This window comes from Macrobrachium rosenbergii, chromosome 18 (genome assembly GCF_040412425.1).
Source record: "Macrobrachium rosenbergii isolate ZJJX-2024 chromosome 18, ASM4041242v1, whole genome shotgun sequence".
Classification (NCBI taxonomy): Eukaryota; Metazoa; Arthropoda; class Malacostraca; order Decapoda; family Palaemonidae; genus Macrobrachium; species Macrobrachium rosenbergii.
The window spans coordinates 6,664,109-6,688,621 of record NC_089758.1 but is presented as its reverse complement, the minus strand read 5'-3'; the positions used below and the strand labels follow the sequence as shown (position 1 = coordinate 6,688,621).

Sequence of the window (24,513 nt, the reverse complement as noted above, 5' to 3'; positions counted from 1 at the left end):
AGTATTTTAAATTCATTACTGATTAACATTTTTAATCCTCACATGACTAGCCCATAGGTTTGTTCTTCATGAACTCTCTTGGATTTTATTTAATGTACTACAGCCCCTTAAAATGGAATCAGATTGAAAATTTTGAAGAATATCAAAATTACTTATTTCAAGGATTTATTTCTGATGTTTGATATATATTGTTGGTTGAAAGATGGACAGTCACTAAAGACATGTTTGACTGTAAATATTGTTTTACATTATCTGACAAAAAAGATTTGGTTGTGTGGGTTATTCATCAAATACCAAGTGTCAGACCAGCGCAACTAATTTGAAGACGGAATACAATTACTTCAAATGTTATTCATTTTGGAATGAGGAATACCACTAACCAACAGCTTAATTTATCATTGTAGGGCTTATTCTTCTAACCTCTGCTATTTACTGAAGAAAAGTTTTAAAGTTGTAAGTATAGTAAAAAATCACTGATGGGAACAGGTACATTTAATCTAGTCATAGTGTTTGCAGCTTTGGCTCTTTTATCAGCTCCTTTATCTCCTTTACTGCCTTTATATACTGAGACCCTTTTTCAATATGTTGGTCTCTGTGTGAATTAGAACTTGATTTGTTAAACAAAAAAAATTTTCAGGACACCTTTGAAGGGACCCTAAAGCATGTCTAGAATGCACTGAAAATTACTAATTGGCTTGTTTCATTTGACAATATTGCAGCAAATCCTACACAAAAGAAAGATTTATATCCTTCTGTATTGATAATATATGTGGGCCTTTACACATTATATGCTCTAATATGTAGCTTATGATGTTCAGGAATATATGCATATGTTTTGTACACACATGACAGTGTGTATATACACACACTTTACACAATCCACAGAGGGGGGAAAATCTAGTGCTGAAGGAAGTACTGTATCATGTTTACATGTTTAAAAAATCCTGTTAGCTCTAATTGGGAATGGCTTTTGCTATGTACTAACAAGCATTTCAAAATGTTTTCATAAAATAGCAATAAGTGTACCAAAATATTTTCATAGAATATTAAAAACTTAAAATGTACAGCATTACGAATTTTATCTCAATTACATATAGAGAAGAGCATGTCTTGGAGAACCAGTAAAACTTCCCTTGATTTTGCAGAATCTCAGCCATACTTGTCTTAAAGGGTACCTCTGGATATAACCAACATTCTGCTTCCAAGATATAATTCTTAAAGTACAATAATGGTTCCCATTTTAAGTAATCTTTTGCCTTGCATGGATTGTTTACTTGGAAGTTTCTTGTATCTTCCATCCAGAGTATCTACATCTCTTTCTATTAAGTGTTTAGTTTTTATTAATTCTGATAATGTGTCAGAACCCCAGGGGACTTTGTGTTATGAAGTACATAAAGCAATTACATTAATTGCAAATATCAGTCCTTCAAGGAAGATTCTTGCTAAGATCTCTGATGCAATTTCCAATTCACTATTTCATTTTCACTGTATGTATCATAATTACCTTTGCACATATAATAAAACAAATAGTACTCAAAGTGATTACTTGGCTACATTAAAATAAATTACTTTATTGGTAAATTGCATGAAAGTTCTACTATTACAACCAAAATGTATTTCATAGTTTTCTACATTAATAGCATACTGTATCTCCAAAAATAAAGATTAATTTAATTACCATAGAGTTCACACATCAGATGCTCACTTATAAAAAAAATTAACAAAACACCTAATTCTATCAGCAACAAAAATAAGATTAAATTCAGCTTTAAAATTCCGTAATCTGTCCATAGTGCCAAAAAGCAGGCAAAACAACTTTAACAAAATGAGCAATTGGAGGTGTTCCAATGCATTGCATGGCTTTTTAAACCACCCTTTTTAAGCAACAATTAAACTTATTTTAAGTTGGACTAAAATTTTCATACTGCTGGCAAAACAGACTATTCAAATGAAAATTATATCCTAGGCATTAGATGACAGCCACTGCAAAAAATGCTAGCAGTAAGAAGCAGGCATAACTGACAATAATAAAAAGTAACTATTCATGCAACCTGAGATTTGACAAGTTAAATACATGCAACAAACTGCTAGAAAAGAGGTACCAAACATCAGCTGCAAATATTCAAAAGTAAAACTAATAATTTATGTAAAATAATTTAAAGACATTGCAACAAGTGACATTTTCATAAATTGTGCCTGAGGTCATAAAATAATGCGCTACTGAAACAAAAAAACTATCAACTCCAATGAAAAGAGCATAAGACTTCCCCAAGGGAAATGGAAAACACAGGTCCCTAATTCATGTGTTTTTAAATCAAACTAAAACAACACAGGCTTTTAAAATAATTTACATGATCTATATTGGAACATTGTTATTAAAAACAAAAAATTAAGTCTCCTTAATGATATTTCATACTACATTCAGGTTTTTGTTTGCTTTTTGATAGTGTAGTCACTTGTTTTGTCCTCAAGGAGTTCCCCTTCCATGGTCTACCAGAGCTCCATGTTGACCAAACTAATATCAAAGAATTCTTTTATATGGTTTTGTGGCCAGGTATTGTGTCACAGTGATAAACACTAGAACACATGATGGAATATGACTCAAAGACAAGAGGGCACTATACCTTATCTTCAGCGAAGCTGTATCTGGGTTGTTTCCATTGTCAAAACCTGCTAGAGGAAGAAGTGATTAATACGCAGGAGCAGTCTGCCATACTGCTGACAAACCGAATCGCACAGGGACCAAGAAGCCATTACTCTTCTTGGTCAATGCAAGTATGGTTTAGTGCGATTACCAGCGCTCCAAAAACTCGGCTTTTTCTCCGATTTCATTAGCGAGGCTCATGGAAACTTCTAAAATTGCAAGTTAAGTGCTTAATTTTAAGTGCCAGTTGAAGTTTTAGTTTTCAACTTTTGGAATTGGTGACTGATTTGTGTATAAGCTGGAAACTCGTTTCTTGCGCTAGCACATGGTCAGCGCTTACTCGTGATCGTAGATCACAAGTTTTGAAAAGGCGCAAATTTTTTTTAAAGACTTTATCCTTCTAATTACATGTTTGAACTAAAAGACATGTTCACAATTTATCATTAATATAGAAAATCCTTTCAGATATATGATGTCTACAATAATCTAGGCAGTAGCCTACATCAGAGTAAGTGAGAATAATTAAGACTAGATTAATAGTCAATGTTGTCTGTAGCCCATAACCTTGGATTACATATCCATAAGTGTGAACTAAATAACCTGGATTAGGCAGTAACCTAAATTAAGGTAAGTAAGAACCTTTTAAGACCCCCTATTATGGGTCTAAGCAGTAGCCTAGCTTAGACCATGGACCCTAGAATTAGATAACAATAATCTGGGCAAAATAAAATGGTAGCCTAGCTATAATGAAAGGGTAATCTGTGCTATATGAGATGGTAGCCTAGCTTAAGGCAACACATTAAAGTTATTGTGTTTAATGTAACCCATACCCTAAGTGTGAATTAAATAATCTGGATTAGGCAGTAGCATAGATTAGAGCAAGTGGTAGCCTAGTTATAAGGTTACACATTATTAGGTAGCCAAGCTTAAGACTACATATTAAAGTTATTGTGTTTAATGTAACCCATACCCTAAGTGTGAATTAAATAATCTGGATTAGGCAGTAGCCTAGATTAGAGTAAGTGATAGCCTAGCTATAAGGTTACACATTATTAAGTTACTGTTTTATATAATACTGTAAACCAAATAGCCTAGGATTGGATATAAACAACGACCTGGGTTAGACATGGAGAAACCACTAAAAGAAACGGTTCTGTTACCTGTGCCTATGACACTGAAAGCTATAGAAGACACCCTTTACCAGGTCAATGGAAAATAGATGTCTCCTTCCATTTTGAATAAGAACCAAGTTGCTCACCAAGTAGCCCCAGCCTTCTGTCCCTTAACTTTCAAAATAATTAATCATGTGAAGGCAGATTTTCAGAATTTTGTAGTGACTAGAAAACGAGAGACAATGACAGAATTAAAGCCATCTGCCAAGGTCACCTCAGTTTCAAAAAATTCCACCAAGGAACAGTCAACTCTTCAACTCCTTTCTGAAAGGAAAACGCTCCCTCTAGATATAGCTCCTCAGCAGTTTGGGACCCCTATGAGAATAATCTCAGAGGTGACATACAGAGATCCCAACTGAGATATCTATGGAAACACTTATAGTTTCTTATATACCTTTTTGAAGACAGATGCATTGTGGTTACAACAATCATGGCATACAAGGCAGCATTAACGGAACCCTAACTTTATGGATTCGGTTTCGACTCTAGCATAGAAATTGTCATTTCCCTTCTGCGGTCTTTTGCACTACAAAGACCAGTTCCTGAAAGGCCTCCAATTACTTGGTCCCTGAACAAGGTGCTTAGACTTCTATCAACCCCTCAATTCAGCAGACTCAATACAACCACAAATCACACATTGCAAAAGGTTATCTTCCTGATTGCATTAACATCAGGGGCTCATATTAGCAAATTGGCCTCTCTTAGAAGGGGACGATACATCATGCAAACAGCTGACCATCAATTATTATTGTTCCCTGACCCATCATTCCTGACCAAGAATGAGACTCCTTTAAGAAGGAAATCTCCTATTCTGAAAAGAAAACTCAATTTAGCAGACAAAACGTTATGCCCTGTTCAAGTGCCTAAGGTTTACCTAGATGTCAGGATCAACATCCCAGAAGGTCCAATTTTCCTACACCCCAGCACTATCTCTACAAGGGCTGAGAATAATTTTAGTGTCCCTCATTAAAAAGGTAAATCCAAACTCCTTTCCTAGGTCATGATACTAGAAAAGTAAATACAGTACGCTGTTGGCCTTCTTCAGAAATATCTCTTTTGAAGAGGTCTCGGAATGTACAGGGTGGTCATCAGAGACAGTATTCTTAAAACATTATTACCACAAGCTAGAGCAAATTCGATTGCACTGTGTATCAGTAGGTGGTACAGTCAGTCCTAACCTCATAGGTGCTGCAGTGGAAAACCAGGGGTCTCCTTGACAGGTGGGTATGCTAACTATCGCTGGGGAAGGTGCAACAAGACTGCAACCAAACCCAGCATGCTTAGTTAAGTCATTGTAGAACTTCACCCACCCTAAAACATAAGTTCGTGTTTAGTTTTTTGTTCTTTGTTACCAAAACCTGAGGGGTATTTGGAAGAAAGAATGGGATTTGAAACTTGTGGCTTGACCTCGAATCAGAAATGTTTTTTCTTTGGGTCGTTGGGATTAAAATTTGATGGCTTAAGTCTTTTTGTCACCTGTCAATTTCTTTGTAAAGCTCCTTGAGGACAAAGCAAGCGACTACACTATAAAAAAAAACAGGTTTTGACATAGGAAAAACCTATTTTTGGTAGTCGCTGTTGAGTCCTCAAAACCCTCCAACTTACCTGACGAAAAGGCATGGGATTTGGGCAAGGGATCATCCTGCATTGACCAACAGAAAGTGATGGCTTCTTGGTCCCTGTGCGGGTCTGTTTGTCGACAATATGGCAGACTGCACATACGTATTAATCACTTCTTCTAGCAGGTTTTGACAATGGAAACAACCTGGGATAGTGCCCTCGTATCTTTGAATCCATTACATACTCTATCATGTGTCAGTGTTTATCACTGCGACACAGTACTGTACCAGGACACGAGACCAAAGAAAAGAGAATTCTTTGATATTAGCTTGGTCACCATGGAACTCTGGTAGACCATGGAAGGGTAACTCCTTGAGGACTCAACAGCAACTACCAAAAATAGGTTTTTCCTATGTCAAAACCTGTTTTTTTTTTATATTTGTTGGTAGTGCCACCACTGAGTGACAATACCTTAACCTAAACAAACGAAAAGTTAACAAATACAGCAAAACAAATAGGAAACATTTTGTACGGATACAATACTTCCTATTGGCAAAATAAGAGCTATCAAAACCATTCTTTTCCCATGGCACTAAGCGAAGGTAAGCCTAAATACTGTACAGTATATCAATTACCACTACAGTACTTCCAAGAATACCTGTAAATTGGTTTTGTTTGAATCGATTCAATAGTCTGAAAGTTTTAGGATAATGTATCAGCTGACTGTTTCATTTGTGCAATTAATTCAATAGCTGCTACAAAGTCACTGTGATCTGTTGATTGTTTCATGTTGTAATCAATTCAATATCTGCTACAAAATCAATATGAAAATTACTACTACAATTCAACAACAACTGTATTGTAATAGGGATAACTGTGTACACCATTAGTTTCATGCACCTAAAGGCTGCCACTAATGTTCAGTTGTACCTGCGCAGTTATGCCTGCACAGTTGGCCGCAGGCAAAACTGAACGTTAGTGGGTTCAGTTTTACCTGCACAGGCCGAATGTGCAGGCATAACTACACAGGTATAACTGGACATTAGTGGCAGCCTTAACCATGTTATCAGCAAATACTGGTACCTGTTGTACACAAATACAAGTGATTATGATCAAATATCTACTTACATCAATCCTAATTCAACACCACATATGTTAATCAACAACAATTCATTACATTGCTCTCTAATTGAAAGTTAAAGTAGAATAAAAAGATACTTCAAGTAAACTAATGCATTTCATTGCTTGGGGGATCTAAATGTCTTACCTTTCCCCTAATGTCTTGCTTCTCCTGTGATAGCATTGAGAAAAAGGGTGAGATGGAGCATTATCATTACCTCCTTAAGATATCTTACAACACCCATCTCAAGAGATCAAAGCATGCAATGACACTGTAATTGCCAACTGTAGCTAATTATTTAACGTAAGTGTAAAATTGCAGTGTGCTAGAAAGTGCAAGGTTAAATACTACAGCATCTCATATTAATCACACATACCCTTCTGTAAAACTTGGCAAAAAAATAATAAAAACATATACTCTGATGTAATTGTTTCCCTAAACTTGTTAGATTTTTTTTGTCAGAAAAGCAAATGTTAACCACGTAGGTCAAGATGTCTACCGGTGTATTCAGCAATTACTAATTTTAATCTGCAGCAGCTCAATTTCCACACTTTGAAATCAATTCTTTTCATTCATCATTTACTTTAGCATTTGCACTAATAATGAAAACTAGAACAGATCTCTGAGTTATCTTTTAACATATCTTTATACATATCTGTGACCTATTGTATACCTGTACAATATACAGATACAATATCCATAAATTGTTATATGAAATCAAGTATTAAAAAGGAATTAATTGTTATCACTGCAATATTCTCAACATGGGGTAATGTTTTCTACAAAATCAAAATTATCACACACAATCACATGGCAGAGATGTACAGTATACTGTTTCACATGTTATTTCAAAAAATAATCTAAATCAAGTAACTTAACACAGAGTTCAACATGTTTCAAATTACGAAAAGAAATATGAAAGTACTCCACTCCTCCTAGAGGAATTTTCCAAGTGCTGGGCATAAAATGCACTTCAGAAAACAACCAGGCAATTTAACCAAACCACTGCCCTGATAACAAGCCCAATTCCAACAAACAAAAAATTAATTGCATTTCACACATCTTGTAATCTACCAGTCTAAAAGGTAGTGAACCAATTAACCACCCTAATAAATTTCAGTCACCCTTTCATGATGGAAAGAGATATTTTCTACTCTGCGTGACATACTGCCACAACTTTCCAACTTGGTTTCATGGCATTTTTTTGGTACTGCTCCTAGGAATGTTTCACCCAACACAACTACTGAGTCTCAAACATGAAAGATTGGTCTCAATCTTTGTCCTATCTGCGGTACTGGTTTTCCATCTTTGATCATTTAAAAAACCTGAGGGTACCTTTAATGGCATCAGCTTACAAGGTACTTAACAGAAACTTGATAATTTTATAATTAAACTGCACTCCATATTCTTCTTAGTTCAAAAGACAACAGGCAATTAAGTGAAGAGGAGAATGTACGATTTTGCAAGGTAATCCTCAGGTTGTGAGCAACTAGACATCACTCAGCAATCATCAATAGTAACACTTATGTAGAACTTCCAAATCAACAAACATTTCCAATTCTTGATATTCCCATGATCAACCTGGGTAAAGCCACTCCCTGACACACATAGAACAGCTTACTTATGAAGATGAATCGATTTATGAAAGTTAAGCTGGCAAGCCAAGCACTGGGGCACTTTCAGCCATTCAGAGCTTAAGACAGTGAAAAGAGGGCACTGGAATGGTTGGACAGCAGGAAAGAAAGATCCAGAAAATAAAGAATATGAAATACAACAATGTAATGAAGGAACTGGGAGAAAATCCCACAACTGTACTAAGCAGTAAAAAGGTGTTAGACGGCAAAACTGAAGAAATGAAGCAGGAATGTACGTCAAGTAAAAGGCTAAAAAGTTGATGCAGACTGATGACATGCAATAAGGGCAAAATCATCAGGCATGTGGGTGGAAGAAGTCTAGCAGATGACAGGAAAAGTTTGATTTTGGGATAAACTTCCCTCTACAATGCATGGACTCCAGATGATCACAAATATTGGAAGCTTAGATAACCAACATGAAAATATTGGATAACCAACATAACAAGTACTTGAAAAGGGAGTAATTAAGCAAGTATGATACTGTAAAGGGAGGCTATCCTAGCCCAGCTAGGAAAGATGATATATGCCAATCAAAAGGTATCAACAATTAACTGAAAACTTCACTCACATTTCTACAAAGGGAAAGCAGCTGTGTGAAAAACTGCTGACAATGAAACCTAAATTAAAGCTGTTATATATATATATATATATATATATATATTAATACAATAATTGCTGAACCTCTCTGATAGCTTGGGCCTCACTGTCAGTTAAGAGTTGAACGCTTTGCCAAATGCTTATTCCCAGGCCATGCTGACTGATACTGAAGACTACAGCAACAAATTGGTCTAAAGGATTATTGTTAAGTGCCAGAAAACTGGAGCAGGAAAGGCTCTCTGTAAAAGCAGCAGATGAAACCTTAAAGACAGATAGCAGTGAAACTTGAGGGTTTGAGGGATGCTGTACAAAATTCTTGGTACTTCCAAAAGTGTGTAATGCATGGCACACTGCAGGCATTATTATTCTTGCAGAGACGAGACCTCCTGATCTCACTTATAAACTTTCATAGGGTTCGTTTTCAGGATTCGTTCTGGAATGACATGAAAACTGGAGGAAGGTAAAGGCTAAATAAATCTGAAAGCTAGCTAGGAAGAGACCAAATAAAATGGATGTGAAGTAAAAGGCAGAAAGCAGTGCAGTTGGTGGCTCAAAGGATGCTACAAACACCTTAAATACTCTCTGCACTGTTGCATAAGCCCACCATAAGTAACAGCCCCTATAGCAAGTGAAATCAGTAACCCCTTACAGAAAGTTTGAGTAAAACTAATATGAGTCCAGTTCGGTTGTCTACTGTGCCTCCAATATGCAGCAATACTGCTCTTAACCATTTCTTCCTTAACCACATGCCCCTTTAACTACACTTAATGAAGGATTTGCTTAGACTATGGTAAGTTCCACAGTCTAGAATATCCTGGCTATGCAAAAAAATGGCATAAGTACTGTATATGAACATGACTGTAGCAGACTATTAGCTGTATAAATCAACAACAAGAATACTGTGGTGCATTTCATTTACCTTAAACTGGAGGATGTTTATGGGGAAAGTAATTCATGACAATTACTAAATTTTATAGCAAAGTCATTTTAATATGCATCATTTTTAACTCTTAACTATTTTGTAAGATCATTAAACTTTTCAACTCTGTGCTGCTACAAACACTAACTTGAGGAACTCCAGACAGCACAAGAATAAACGTTAACTATATATATTTGCAGAGTTCAATAATCTTTCAAGTCTTTTTTGTGAATACCGGCAACTCCACAAATATCCAATTTAAATGCTTTCTGAACAGGGAAGAAAAAACCTATAGTTATCTGTTGAAAGGGTTCTGAGACTTGTGTGGTGATCCCTAAGTTTCAACAGCAGCAAAAGTGTGGCATTCTTTATTGGGCCATCTGTCTTCACTGAAAAAGTTAAGCCTTTTGCAGCTATTTCAAGATGAGGTCCCTGCAGCTGCAGCTCTTCAAGTGCTGGTCAGTCACATTCTCCCAGCTGCATGCTATGTCACACCCTCACAAAAGGTTCTTTCAAATCTCCACTGCTGGGAGGACCCAGCTCAACTGATGACAAACACTGCCTGGTTCCAAAAGCTCTAAAGTCCTCTTTACAGACACTTCAGCCCACAGCAAGTGAAAAACCTAGTTAGAGGCAGACATGAAGTGGCACGACTATTTCCTGGGATGGAAAGCAGTGTTCCTGACCCTTCAGCTATTTGCTAAATCAGTAACAAACAAGGATATCTGACATGTGGCAGAGAACTCCAACAAAGTGGTCTATCTCAGGACCCAAGGAAGAACAAAATCTGACCTTTAAGTCATCTGGTGGAAGAGATATTGTGGGAAAATACTGCTGAAGCTGAGATCTTCATGTTGGCAGATGTCAATGGAGTTGAGATAGTTACAAAGTTTGGGCACAAGGTGCAAAATCATCAAAACAGCCTCAACAAAGGCAAGCAGGCTATATCTTCTGAGTGGTCACTGAATCTGAAAGTATGCAAGGCTCACTGGAAGCTGTGGGACATAATTATTCATGAACCTCTTAGCAACAAGTCCCAAGTTTTCAGAGTACTGTTCAGCACAACCACATTCAGCAACATGAAAACTGAATACCATACTGGGCAACCTAAACACTTTCAAGTTTCCTCTGTTTGGTCTGACCAGACTGGCACTGACCAAGATTATAACTTACAATCATACTAAGATTTTGCCGACAACATTGCCATGACCACAACAAGATTGGCTTCTGGACCAGCTCCAGTTGTTGAAGGACCATCACAGATCCATGCAATCACAGAAGAGGTCCCAAAAGTAGTCACACATCCACAGGTTCCTTGCCAACTGAGGCACTCAGCACTTTCATGCTTGGAGGTTATTGGGTGAAGTCTTAGAGGTCACTGGTTTTTGGAAGCTGCTGCTGCAGCCATCACCCATTCTTCCAGCTGGGTGGCCACACCCTCCAATGTCACTATATTGTATTTTGCAAGTAGTCCAAAACACATTCAATGTCAGTCATGACTTAGCAAGGAGAGAAAACTGGAGCAGGAAAAAAGTTGATAACGTCCTAATAATAATATATTTAAGTTACTACATGCATCTGGGTGCTGAAGTTAAAGTTAAGTATACCTTAGTTTTACGAGACCACTGAGCTGATTAACAGCTCTCCTAGGGCTGGCCCGAAGGATTAGACTTATTTTACGTGGCTAAGAACCAATTGGTTACTTAGCAACGGGACCTACAGCTTATTGTGGAATCCGAACCACATTATAGCGAGAAATGAATTTCTATCACCAGAAATAAATTCCTCTAACTCTTCATCAGCCGGCCGGGGGTATTGAACTCTGGCCCATCGAGTGACAGTCTGAAGCTCAACCGACTCAGCAGAGACTTGGATAGTTGTTTATTGATAGATAGTCGCTTACTGATGGCTTCCATCCACAACAAGGGACTTTGAATCTGGGAGGAAGTAATACTGAGAATTCTGGAAAATCCACAACAGGAAAATTTGACCACAACTACAATTACTTCCTAAAAAACCCTGATGATAATATAATTATAAATTACCTAATACAATATGTCAAGGTCATTCACACTAACATCTATGTGCTGAAATGGATGAATGAAAACAAAAAAATTACTCCTCTCAGAGAAAATCACAATAATTGTATAACAAAGTTGCAATATTTATCTACTGACTTTTACCATATGGCATATTTCATAAAGTCCTCCTTCACAGGGCCAGCTAATCAAAATCATCTAAACTACCCAAAATCAGCCCCATGACATCCAGGTGATACTGACAATGTTGGCTAATTTACTTCCTGCCATACCATTAATTCAACAGCATATGCACATTAGGAGGGTTGGTAATTACAAAAAATGTAAATCTAGAAATAATGTGTAAGGCTGAAGAAGAAATGCCATTAAATTACCTATTACAAATGGAGTATGCAGGAATGATTTAATTGTATGGGAGGACTTTTATGATACCCCTGTGAAATGAAACTAATATCATATAAATAAATTACTTTCTTATTTACTAAAAATGTACAAACTATTACATTTGCAACAATAATGACTTGGTCTTTCTGGAACAAATTAAGATGATTTTTAACTAGACTAAGAAAACCAAAAATTTTAATATTTATTTTTTTTTTTACCTTTTCTCTGTCTTGTTTATACAGTATTCCCTAATGACCTCTATTCTTGTTGCTACTATAACAAAAAAAATATTCTAAATTCCAGCTACCTACCCAATTTTATCCTCTTTCTCTTACTTGCATATGCATTACTATGCAAGCCATACATATAGAAAAGTAAAAGTTAATCTTTTGAGCACTGGATCTCAAGCTTTGTGATTATAATCCTAATACATTTTCTGATACGGTTCAAGCAACGTCCCCTACCACAGTGAAAAATATAACTGGCATGCCTATGAACAACCTCCTACATACCAAAGCAATTGAGGTAAAGTAAACCCTTTTCAAAGCAAATTGCATATATTGTATTCAAGCAACAATGCAGAACCCTCAGTCAAAGCTACCACTATATGGCAATACTAATCTTTCAGCTATCTGTATACTGTACAATTCTGTGACTGCCTACTTAAAGCACTTTCACAAATCCACTTGTTAAAATGTGATCAGTAAAAGTTCATGTATGGCAAATCACAAGCAAAAATTAACATTACAAAGTTATCAATCTTACAAAGCATATTTTACACTAAAAGCCTAGAAACGTAAAAGTGCAGTGAAACTGATGCATAGCACATAATAAAAGTTTTACATTTCCTTTTCTGGATGACACTCCTTTAAGGGTGATTCCATTTGCACTACTTAAAATTCAGCTTTGTAAACAAAGTTGCATTTTGTCTTATTTGTATTACATCTGAATCCAAAATACAAACTGAATTCAGAAACTGCATTTACAGCAGCCTGCTAGTTTTGTCAGAAATGTGTAAGTGCTGCAAAGACAAAATCTGCTGTAATACCTCTACAAAAATGCAATTTTGATTGCAAAAACCAGTTCAAGAGAATCTAAGAGTATATTGTCTGTCTCATGTACTTCTTTATCTAATCTATATGAGTATTCTAATTGAATAAGAGAATAATTCTGAGGTGATAATAAGCAAATGTTGTGGAATTATTAGCATTAAGAATAAACTTATCTCAAGTACCAAGTTGCCATACAGTGAATTATCTGGTTTTCTACAATGCACTCAACACTGAACGTTCGTTGAGGATTTATTCCCAGTAGGAAAAACACCCAGGCTACCTTCCAGTATCAGTCATCTGTATCATTGAACATACCAAAGACTATAGTGTATAAAAATTCAATTTTCAAAATTTATATATCTTCAAGATTGACACAAACGCCACATTACCATAAGAAATTTAAACCACACTTTAAAAATGACCAATCCACATGTAGAAAAGTATAAAATATGAAGTCTAAGCAAGCCTTTTCACACTTATAATATCCTAAACCATCTATGATTAGTGCAAATCTTAACACTGCATATGTTAAAAGTATATATATAAGATAATCAAGTATATTTTGTAACTCGAGAAGTCCCGTAAAATAGACTGTTTAAAACTATAACTATGAATGAGGATAACACAAGTCTTCACAAGCCAAACTACAAACTAAAACTTTATCCATGTGAAAATTTTTAATTGCTACATTCGATAGAATCAGCCAGAAAATGTTAACTGTTCATCAGCAAATTACTGTATAATAGCATAAAATTTTTTTAAAGAAATAAAACCATACTCTTCATGGACAACAAAGTTTGTCTCACTTAGATCTTCCAATACTGAAGTATGCCATCAAGGCTTGTGTTATGAATAAAACCAATACATCAGTAATTTAACTGTGTTGCATAAATGGGAGACAGATCTCAATCACTCTGCAAAAGAAGAAATAGCCCAACCAAAGACAAACACCCACAAGGAGTGCAAAAGTTTCCCCCAAGCTGAATTTGAACAACAGTTTACATGTCAACAGAACTCGTTCACTGATAAAGCCTTTACTAGCACCAACAGAGTAGAAATTGGAATTTGTGTGCGTAATCAGCAATAGCAAATTATTTAATATTAACAAAGTGCTAAAATGCATCTCTTCAACTTCAACACAAAAAAAAAAAAAGAAATTAAGAGTTAAATGCAAGCCACACAAAGCAAGAAGCTTTGCTTTGCTTTTGATATTCAGAACTTACCTAATGTATAAATAAATTAAAGAATTACAAATAAACCTCTACTTACACTACAAGATTCTTCACCACTTATGAAGACTCGCTGATAATGGGGAGCGTAATCTGCCTCATCCAACTCAAATGTAGTTCCATCTTGGTCATCTAAGGCTGTCTCGGAGGCTTCATACCGTCCTGCTGCTCTTTCTGTTACTCTGTAAAAGTACAGTGCTCATTACTTTGATAAGCCAGATGCACAGTATTCATGCACCTGATCTGGACTTTCCACAGATATAAAGCATGTGCAAGTTACATTGACTGTAGTTAAAAGCAACTGGATGATAATGAAGATGCTTGTAATATGTGAAGAATAGTCTAAATGCAATGAAAATCATCTAGATTTAGAAATAATCATCAAAACCTTGTAAAAGACAAACTATAAGATATTTCTTATCACAAGGAATAGTTTTACCTGTAACCATTATAGTTTTAAGACTTAATATCAGCAGCCACCACTACAAACCTTCAATGCCCTTCACCTAAACAACAAGAAACGTGGTCAGCTAAACTGCACAGTGACATTCCTAACCTCACCAACAGTAAGCACTATTCTGTCACAAGACCACCATGAACTTTTGGAACCTGGACCCCATTATATTCAAGTCTCAGGGTTCCCCAAATAACAGAATCTTACTACTGTACAATAAGATCCCCCATACAAGGTGCACCCTTGCAACCATAAGTTTGTCAGTTCCTTGAATTTGCCATTTGCATGTGAGAAATCCCTCTAAAATACCATACATGTATCCTTATCTGTCATTTCATTACCAATAAATAATAATGAATTTCCAGTTTTATCATTAAATAATTCATAACATCCTGTGCTCACCTTACTCAAATGGTACTGTCAAGAGCAGTTAAATCCATGCATCAATACAACAGGTGGAGTGCACTTGTTTATTCATATAAATACACAGCCTCAGAAATATATTTAAGTAACACTACTGTATATGACTGTATTAAGTACATTACTATACTGCTTTATATAAATGTCAATAGAAATACTATAACAGAGAGGGAGAGAGGTAGAGGAGGTCCAAAGTGAGGGAGTGTTTACCATGACATAATGCATAGGTTGTGTGTGCATACACAGGCTAGGCTAATACTCAGACTTTACATTGAAAATCTTATTCTAATACACAAACTTTTAAATGTCATATATCTAACCCATATTATATATATATTTTGCATATTTAAGCACTCATATATTCACTGTCACCACCGGATTTATCCATCAGAGGCAATGGAGATAAAGGGGAGTGAGAGGAGGGAGGACTCTCAAGTATTGTAGCTTAATACACACACATACACACACACGGTACCAAAACTAGAAGAGTGGCAATTAAGGCCTACAGCAGATCTGTTTGCTTAAACTTGCTGCCTTTGGTATATTTATCAAAAAGAGAACAAGAACTACTCATCTGTGTGGCTAAATGGCATTCACACACAGCAATGATTCTTCACCTCAGCCTGTAAAGCTTCACTGCTTTGAAAGCATCAGACATTCACAGCTTAATTGCAACCTTTCCATTCAAACTTTTTTTGTAATTGTTCCCAATTACTCACACTTCAAACAACTTCAAGATGAAATTTCCACTTTAATAACAATACCCAGGCTCTTGAAACTTTTGAGGTTTTTTAGCTATTTCCATGAGGATTGCTACTGTTATACTGTAAGAAGTATTTCCCTACAGTGCCTTACATGAGGAAAATACATGCTTAAGAAATCTGATTAATAATATGACAAAGTGTTGAAATATGAGTGTATTCTAATTAAAACCCAAGAAAGTTAAGGATACAAATGTTCAACAATCTTTACCTGAGAAGCATCATAGCTAGACAAATATGAGTTGCCTAAGAATTCAGAGAAATGGTTAAAATAAACAGCTCAAATCAACCACAGGCAGTATAATGGTAAATTAAAGTACAAAGGGCAGACCTGCATAGTACTTATACCATCCACATCAGCCAACCTCTACAAAAAATATATAGAGGAAAGTTACACAATACGTAAATGTAGAAAACTGCAGTACTTTTCACTGTAGTTTTTGCTGAAGCCACAAGTGGATGTCATGATCAGTAGTATCCACAGAATGCACAGACAAAGTGCAATTTCTGAATACATTCAACATCAGTCTTATTTCAAAAGTTTTGTTGGAGATATTCACACTAACAAAATACATAAAAGTAATTTAATCAACAAATATCAGATCTGTAACAAATTTAAGGTTATTAGTAAATCAATCTGAATATGCTAATTGTGTACACTTTATAAGTTTTTCATTCACATATTGGATGAACAAACTTACAAGCTAATAGGGCAAACTCAAAACTATTCATATGCTAGTAAAGGTGAATGAGAGAAAAATACCATGGAATTTGTAAACAAATTTTAAAAGTTCATAAGTAAAGTATTTTTACAGTTTAATGAGCAAATAAGTTAACACCGAAGTGTAAATGTATATTCAAGATGAAAACCTGAGGTTTGAAATGAAAAAGTAAGTTACAGCACTTACAAAACAGTAAGTCATTAAAGTAGGTGAAAGTACAGTATAACACAAATAAAAAAGCCATAAAAAATTTAGGGAATGCACTACCTATTTTTAATAAAATCTTTGTGTATCCAGTCTAAGGTATGTAAATAAAAGAAAGAAAAAAAAAAGGATGCTCAAGCATTCTGACAACACAAAGTTAACATTGTAACTACAAAATGCAACACAAGTTTTTAAATAACATTTGCAAAAGCTGTTCATGTGAAAAAAGCAGTTACCCAAAGTAATACTGTAAACATTTCACGAATATGCAGGTTGCCCATTCAAGCCATAAAGAAAACTAAAATGACCCAACAAAGAGACTATGTGCCAGGAACCTCACTCAGGGACGCTTTGAACAAAGATTGGTTCAGTTTTCATTACAGTCTCTGTAACTCACTGATGTGTCACGTGTCACGTCGAAAAAAACAGAATTAAAGTCGAGTGCTGTAATCTTTGTCTAGGATGCTTAATATTTAACAAGATTAACAAGTAGGGGCATAAAAAGCTACAGATGGTTGTTAATAAATGAAGATGCTTTAAAAAGAAAACTAAAAAGGACATTCAGTATAGTCAGTTATTACCAATGAGTAAGAACAGTACAATCAAGAATTTGGAATGAGGTAAGAACTGCTAAAATTACAACCAAATCAAGCCCCAAAGATATCATAATCTGAGGGAAAAACCCAGATCAATGGTTAGTTTTTTAAAAAAAAATCTATAACCAGTTAAAAATAGTACTTTGCAGAAAATTTTGGGTAGTTCATAAAAAACATAGATGTTGTGCATGAAGAGTGGAGACCAAATCTGAAAAATAATATAATTTATCTGGAATAGTTCATTATGAGCAGTATTATGAAGACTGAATTTACATATACATATACTAATAACTTTTACTAGCACTGTTTATACATATTCCTGAAAGTGTGATTAATAAGCCTATCATTAAAAACAACTGCAACTGTGTTACATGTGTGCCTAAGCCCAGATTTTTAGTTAAAACTATGATAAACCATCTATCTAACAAGCAGAAAAACAGGCAAACAACCAAAACCACTATGGCCCAACACCACTTTCACGGTGGAGGCACAAATATTATATTGACAATATGATTATTGACCACTACCCCTGTGATTCAAAATGTAAAAAAGTCACAGAGAAGAAAAGTATAGTAGTGTAATCTCTACGCACAAATCTACAGAATTAGTTCCTACACAATTAAAAGCACCTCTAAACTTGAATGTGGGGAACAATTTGCTACTAAAAACCACCACTGGTTGTTAGGACCCTGCATACATTGCAGACGGTTTAATAATCCAGCTACAGCACAAATGACAGAACACAATGATATACATACTGGTTGCAATGCTCACCTGAAAGGAATTTGTGGGTAGTCGGTTTGGTCACCTAAAAATGAGCCAGGAAGTTGAAGCCCTTCCTTCCTAGAATTCTTCTGACCAACATTTGTTGGAAATGGCTCTGAGGTTCTTGGAAAAAAGCTGAAAATGTGAAAAGCTAACAGATGACAAGCAACAGACTGGGAACCCATGAGCAAATGCCAATTGTAATAGCTCCCCTTGCTGGCAAGTTACAAATGACAACAGTGATTGCATAGACATGGGCCACAGCACCTCTGAAGAATAAGCTACAGTACTGTATATCCAAAGAGAATGATAAGTGCCAGTACTCAGCATGAGTACAAGCAATATATACACTAGAAAATAAATTTTTATAATTGATCAGTCAGAAATCCAACCATGAATCAAGAAAGGAAATCATCAGGTCCACTATACAGTTATGTTCTTTACGAACAGATTTCAAATCCCGAGGAAATGGGAAATGCACAGAAAAATTTAGTTTTAAACAGCAAAAATATCAGTGTATCACATTTCAAAGTAAGAATTTGGAAAAATGTCAAATTAGGATTGCCTCCAAATAAAATTCCAAATATTGTCCAAGAAACTGGTAGAAAACAAGATTGCTATCAGACAATCTAGCTAAAGCAATGGGTGATGGCAGGAAAACTTGGAAATAGCTTTAATTTCTAATAAATGAGTGAACATTGAGTCGTAACAGTCAACGGAAAGTAGGTGTACATAAAAGAATGAAATAGCATTGACACACCTCTACAACTACTGTACACACTTATACACTTGCATCTTTGAGCAGAGATTTACAGAGGTGAAAAGATTGAAATACCTGTAAATCAAATTCAAAACTCCCAAGATGCAAAACCTGTTATCTTAGGATGCCTGATGATTTATATCCTTTAAAAGAGCCTACTACAAATCCAAATGAATCGATAAGTAACAATACAGTAATGTTAAAAAAAGAAAACCAACAAAAATGTTTGATAAGCCAAGTTTTATGTTTAAAACAGAAAGTAATGTACTGTACTGGTAAACGTCATGTTTTTCATTATTACACATTGACACAAAATACCAGTTTCGCTAAATATTCTTGAAGAAATAGCATTAAATTACTGTCCTATTTTGACTGCTCAGCATGCATATTTACTAATTCATGTGACAGATGAGAAGACGACAAAGAGCGAGTTACCATAGCTTGCTACTCGTTTACCACTGGGTCCCAGATCTGAATAATGATGTAAAGTCTTAAAGAACTACCAAGAGAAGAAGAGCTGAATAGCCAATTTTTAATCAAGAAAGAGATAAATGAGAGACAACAACACTTCCATGTACTGAATACTGTGTATAAAAAAGGTGTCAGTTTACAATAAAGTAATAGAGAAGTTGAAAGAAAATTTCTTCACACTAATGAGCACCTATTCCATTATTAACTTAATAATGCACACAACACTAAACAGTCTGATTAACACCTGATTCCAGAACAATGTTTATCCAAAAAACTAACAGATGTTTTTGGAAAATCTAAAAAATTACAAAAATGCTACAGTAATAGCAGGTAAAATCCATTTAACAAAATGCATTGCATGCTAGTTGCTAATGAACTGCAATTCTAGTAAAAAAAAAATTAATGAAAATGCTTCGGAGATTACACATTTCAAGATATCCACTACACATTTTACTATGGGAATCTCTGAAAAGACACCACAGAGGACTGGCCTACCTTCCCCGAAGCTGACAACTACCTACAAAAAATTACTTAGAACAAAACCTTTCCTTACAAGTGCACCAAAAGATGGTGTACCTGTCAAGCATTTCCACAGCAAAACCTCCAAATAAATTCTAGTAATCTCTGATCGAAAAACCTGAGCCAATTACGTCTAGAAAATATAACGTGTGTTAGTACATATGAAACAAAATTATACTTATACTGTACTCACCCAAGGACTTCAAAGAATCTGATAGAAAAAATGCTGGTTCCCTACAAGCTCCACCCAAATTATCAAATACACACAGTGAGACAGACTTACCTGCTAAGCTGTCGATGTAATTTTAGTTTGTCTTCAATTTGTTCAATTGGAAACTGTGGTGCCTCATAGGGTGCAGAAATCTCATTGGGCCTTTGTGTACCTTCAGTCTTCATGATGATGGCTTCAATGTTCTCAAATGCTTCCTGTGTAACATGGAAGCCTTGGTTGTTGCTGAATATTGGGCTTTCACTCCCTGAAATAAGAACCATTACATTTAGACTGCTCTATGTTAATTTATATCAAACAATATTTCTTAGTTTTACAAAATGGTTATTTTTTCATGACTATGCCAAGTAATTGGTGTCTTCTACCTGTAATAAAATCAAACAATCCACGTGTTGTTAGTTATGTATCTTATTATTATTCATATCACGCTTCATTCCTTTTGTCAACTGTATCAAGTCATTCCAAGATGCGAAAGAGCTCTTTGCCAACTGAGATTTGGCCAAATTTATGCATCCGTGGCTTCCAGTCATTTTGAGACGATTGTTTAATCCCAATGACCACTTTCATACCACTTGAGGCTTGCTTAACATAACATAGATTACAGCATGCTAACCTAACAGTCAGATTGACTGATTCATGAAAAATAGGCTATAAAGCACAACACTGGGGCCTGTCAGTCATCAAGCTCATACACAGTGAAAAGAGGGAATTGGCAATATTGGATAGCAAGATGGAAGAATGAAAGCAAAATGAAGGTAGAGCAAAAGGCTAAACAGTGGGTGCAGCTACAAATCAAATAGACACTGCTAATAACAATAACCTTAAATTGAATAATGCCTATAGTGCACCACCTGAGGTGCACTGGCAGCTCCACCTGACTACAAGGAATTTAACAGTGAGGGATAGAAAGATGAAGAAAAACCAATCTACCCAAAATAATAAAAGCACTGAACTGAAAAATGGACATGTCAAAAGGAGTGTCAAAATGAACCGATGGTTAAAATTTTGCTGTTTGGCCAACTGGTATGGAATGATTTCTGATTTTTAAATCTATTTCTTCACCTTTTTTCCACTTTTTATTTTTATAAACCATTACTGCTTGAGTCTTGTGTATAGAAAATTTGAAGCCTACAGATGAGGCCCATTAATCTATTTCTACTATAGTTTTATTAATGATTCGCTCTGCATGTTTTATGCGAGATGCTGAACAGTGTATGGCAAAATCATCCATATACAAGTTACTTTTAATTCCAATAGGTATATTATTACTGATATCATTTATTGCTAAGGTAAACAGTGTGCCACTAAGGACACTTCCTTGTGGAACACCATTTCCAAGTGGAAATGTACTTGACAATACATCATCAATTCTCACTTGAAAAATGCGATTTGTCAGAAAGTTTTGGATAAACCTAGGTATATGTCCACAGATGCAGTTTTTATGTAACGTTTTTAGTATTTCATATCTCCATGAAGTATCATATGCCTTTTCAATGTCAAAAAAGACGACTATAGTAATTTGTTTTCGTTAAAATCCTCTTCGTATGTGGTCTTCTAAGTTAGACAGAGAATCCAGTGTAGATCAGTTACACTGTGACCCAAATTGAGTGGGAGTCAAAATTTTATTTTCTCAAATGTGCCATGTTAGTCAAGCATTTACCATTTTCTCTAGTAATTTGCATAAACAACTTGTTAGAGAAATTGGTCTGTAATTATTTACATTACTGGATCTTTTCCAGTTTCTAATTAGTATGTCTTTGCCAAAGGTGCTAAATGGCAGATCATTTCAAAACAAATTCTGTCACCTCCAGGGGCAGATTTATTGCTGTTCAACAGAGCAAATTCTAAGTCTTCCATATTAAATTTTCCATTATAATATATATCTTCTATTGTTTCAAAATTTATTGTTATTAATTCTATACTATTTTTCTTTGTGTGGATTACTTATTTCTTTAGGATCAAGTATTCTTTTTCCCATATTTTTTGTATGGGAGTATTATTAGAGATATCTGATACATATTTCCTCCATGAAATGATTCTTCCTTGAATTACTTCTCTTTTAAATTTTGCAGATATTTTGTGATATGGAAGTTTTAATGTATCAATTTCTAATAATAATACAGTCAATTTTTGCAAAGTTCCTTCTAATTACAGTAATGTTTTGTTTATTTTACTGAACTTTCTATTCAAATGATCTAATAGTCTTCCAATTCAGTGTTTTATTTTTATAAATTCTGTTAGTTTTTCAGACCACCATGGGACTTTGTGTTTTGTTGGATGAGATTTGGATCTTGGTATTGCTTTATCAGCAGCATTTTTAATGACAACTAGAACTTTATTAGTTTCATTGTAGTCTTTCAAATATTCAAATGGTGGGATATTCCTAGTGTGGAATTCATATTGCTCCCAAACTGCTTTACGTTATATTGGGGGACATGCTTGGTGGGATTATTTTGTAATAATGAAATTAATACTGGGAAATGATCACTTGTATACAAGTCGTCAACTGTATTCCAATCCAATCTGTCAACTATCTTTGTTGTACATAGAGTTAAGTCGATGGAGGAAAATGTTCCATGTGTTTTAGAAAAATGTGCTGATTTCGTTATTTATACAGCACATGTCATATGAATCTATGAATTCTTCTATTTTACTTCCTGCTCTATTTGAGTCTGTACAATTATTGTCCCACATCGGGTTGTGAGCATTAAAATCACCTACTATTAATGTAGGTTCCTTGGCATTATTAAGCAAATCTTTAAGTTTGTCACTCATAATTTTTAATAGGTTGGTTGCATTAATTATAAATGACATAATTATTGTTTTTTATTCATATTTTAATACTCGATATTTGCAGATCAGTAAAGTGTATAGGTATTTTGTCATATATATATATATATATATATATATATATATATATATATATATATATATATATATATATATATATATATATATATATATATATATATATATATATACACACACATATACATATATATACACACATATATATAAATGTATACATAAATATATATATATATAAACATATATATACATATATATACACACATGTATACATATATATATATACACATATATAATTATACATATAATATATATATAATTACATATATACATATATATACGACTACTGATTGAGAACTGGTGGATGGAGACACTCCATTAAATGCCCACTGAGCCTTTTTCCACCTAAGCAGTGAACCAGTAAGCTGGATGCTATACGACTGTGGTGACCACCACCAGGGCTTGAAAGGTCATGGGGCTAGCAATCTCATCCAGACAGAATGGCTGAGAACTGAATGACGATGGAGATAAGTCGTTTACCGAAAACAATCCCAGTGCAAAAACCAATCTTTTTCCGCGCAGTACATGGCATAAAGTTTCAAATCCTTGGGTTCATCTTTTCGTCTGCACTAACTTTTTTATCACCTCTTGTTTGAATCTCCACATTTCTCACCCTATCGTTGTTCTTGTGGTCCTTCTACTGTACAACAGCTCTTCTCTAAATTTTCAACCCTTTTTCTTTCATTCACATTCATCACCTACAAACTTTCACAGAGGATGGTTGACTAACATCCTTCACATATTTCCATCTTGGCTTCCATAGATATTCAAATTTCTTCCCCCAATCTTTTGCGAACACCATTCTGAATTCAGTCTTTCACCTATTCTGTAACTTTTGCAATCGTCCAATACATTTACTCTTATTATCTCCTACTCTTCTTCATTCTATTAACATTCATTACTGCTTCTTCCTGGTCTCCATTTACACTCATCACCTTACTTTTGCTCACAGTTACTCTCACGTTTCTCCTCTTGCAAAGAATTTCAATTCTTTGGCTAGTTTTTGCAGCTTATCTTCAACATTTCCAATCAGCACTGATCTTCTGCAAACATTAGCCAAGCGACCATGACTCATTTTCTCACCCCACAACTTTGCACCGACACTCCTTCCATAATCAGCCATGGACTAAACATCCATCCCTCAGTTCCTCTTTTACATAAAATGAGTCACTCTCCCACCTGCTTATCTAAAACACACTTCTCTGCCACTAAAAATCTTTTAATTGCTCTGAATTATTTTTTTTTAAACACCATCACCTTCCACTTCGCCCCTCCTATTCTACCTTAAGCCTTTTCTGGGTCCAAAAGTACCACGCACTGTTCTTCCCCTTTTGTTTTAAACTGTTTACATGACTGTTACGTAAGCAACATGGTCTATACATCACCTTTCTTTC

General features: G+C 35.1%; 1 protein-coding gene across 17 annotated transcripts in view; it reads right to left on the bottom strand.

The window, feature by feature from the left end:
• The window catches only part of AMPdeam (AMP deaminase), a 139,767-nt gene that overhangs the window by 66,487 nt on the left and 48,767 nt on the right, over positions 1 to 24,513 (bottom strand). For 9 of the 17 annotated variants that reach the window (XM_067120219.1, XM_067120225.1, XM_067120231.1 and 6 more), the window contains exons 2-3: positions 20,306 to 20,498; positions 14,391 to 14,532 (exon numbers count right to left, since the gene is read on the bottom strand). In XM_067120219.1, coding sequence (XP_066976320.1) covers positions 14,391 to 14,532; positions 20,306 to 20,498 — 335 coding nt within the window. Of the gene's footprint in view, positions 1 to 14,390; positions 14,533 to 18,281; positions 18,408 to 20,305; positions 20,499 to 24,513 lie in introns of all 17 variants that reach the window. The other 8 variants (XM_067120216.1, XM_067120218.1, XM_067120223.1 and 5 more) reach the window with 1 other exon arrangement.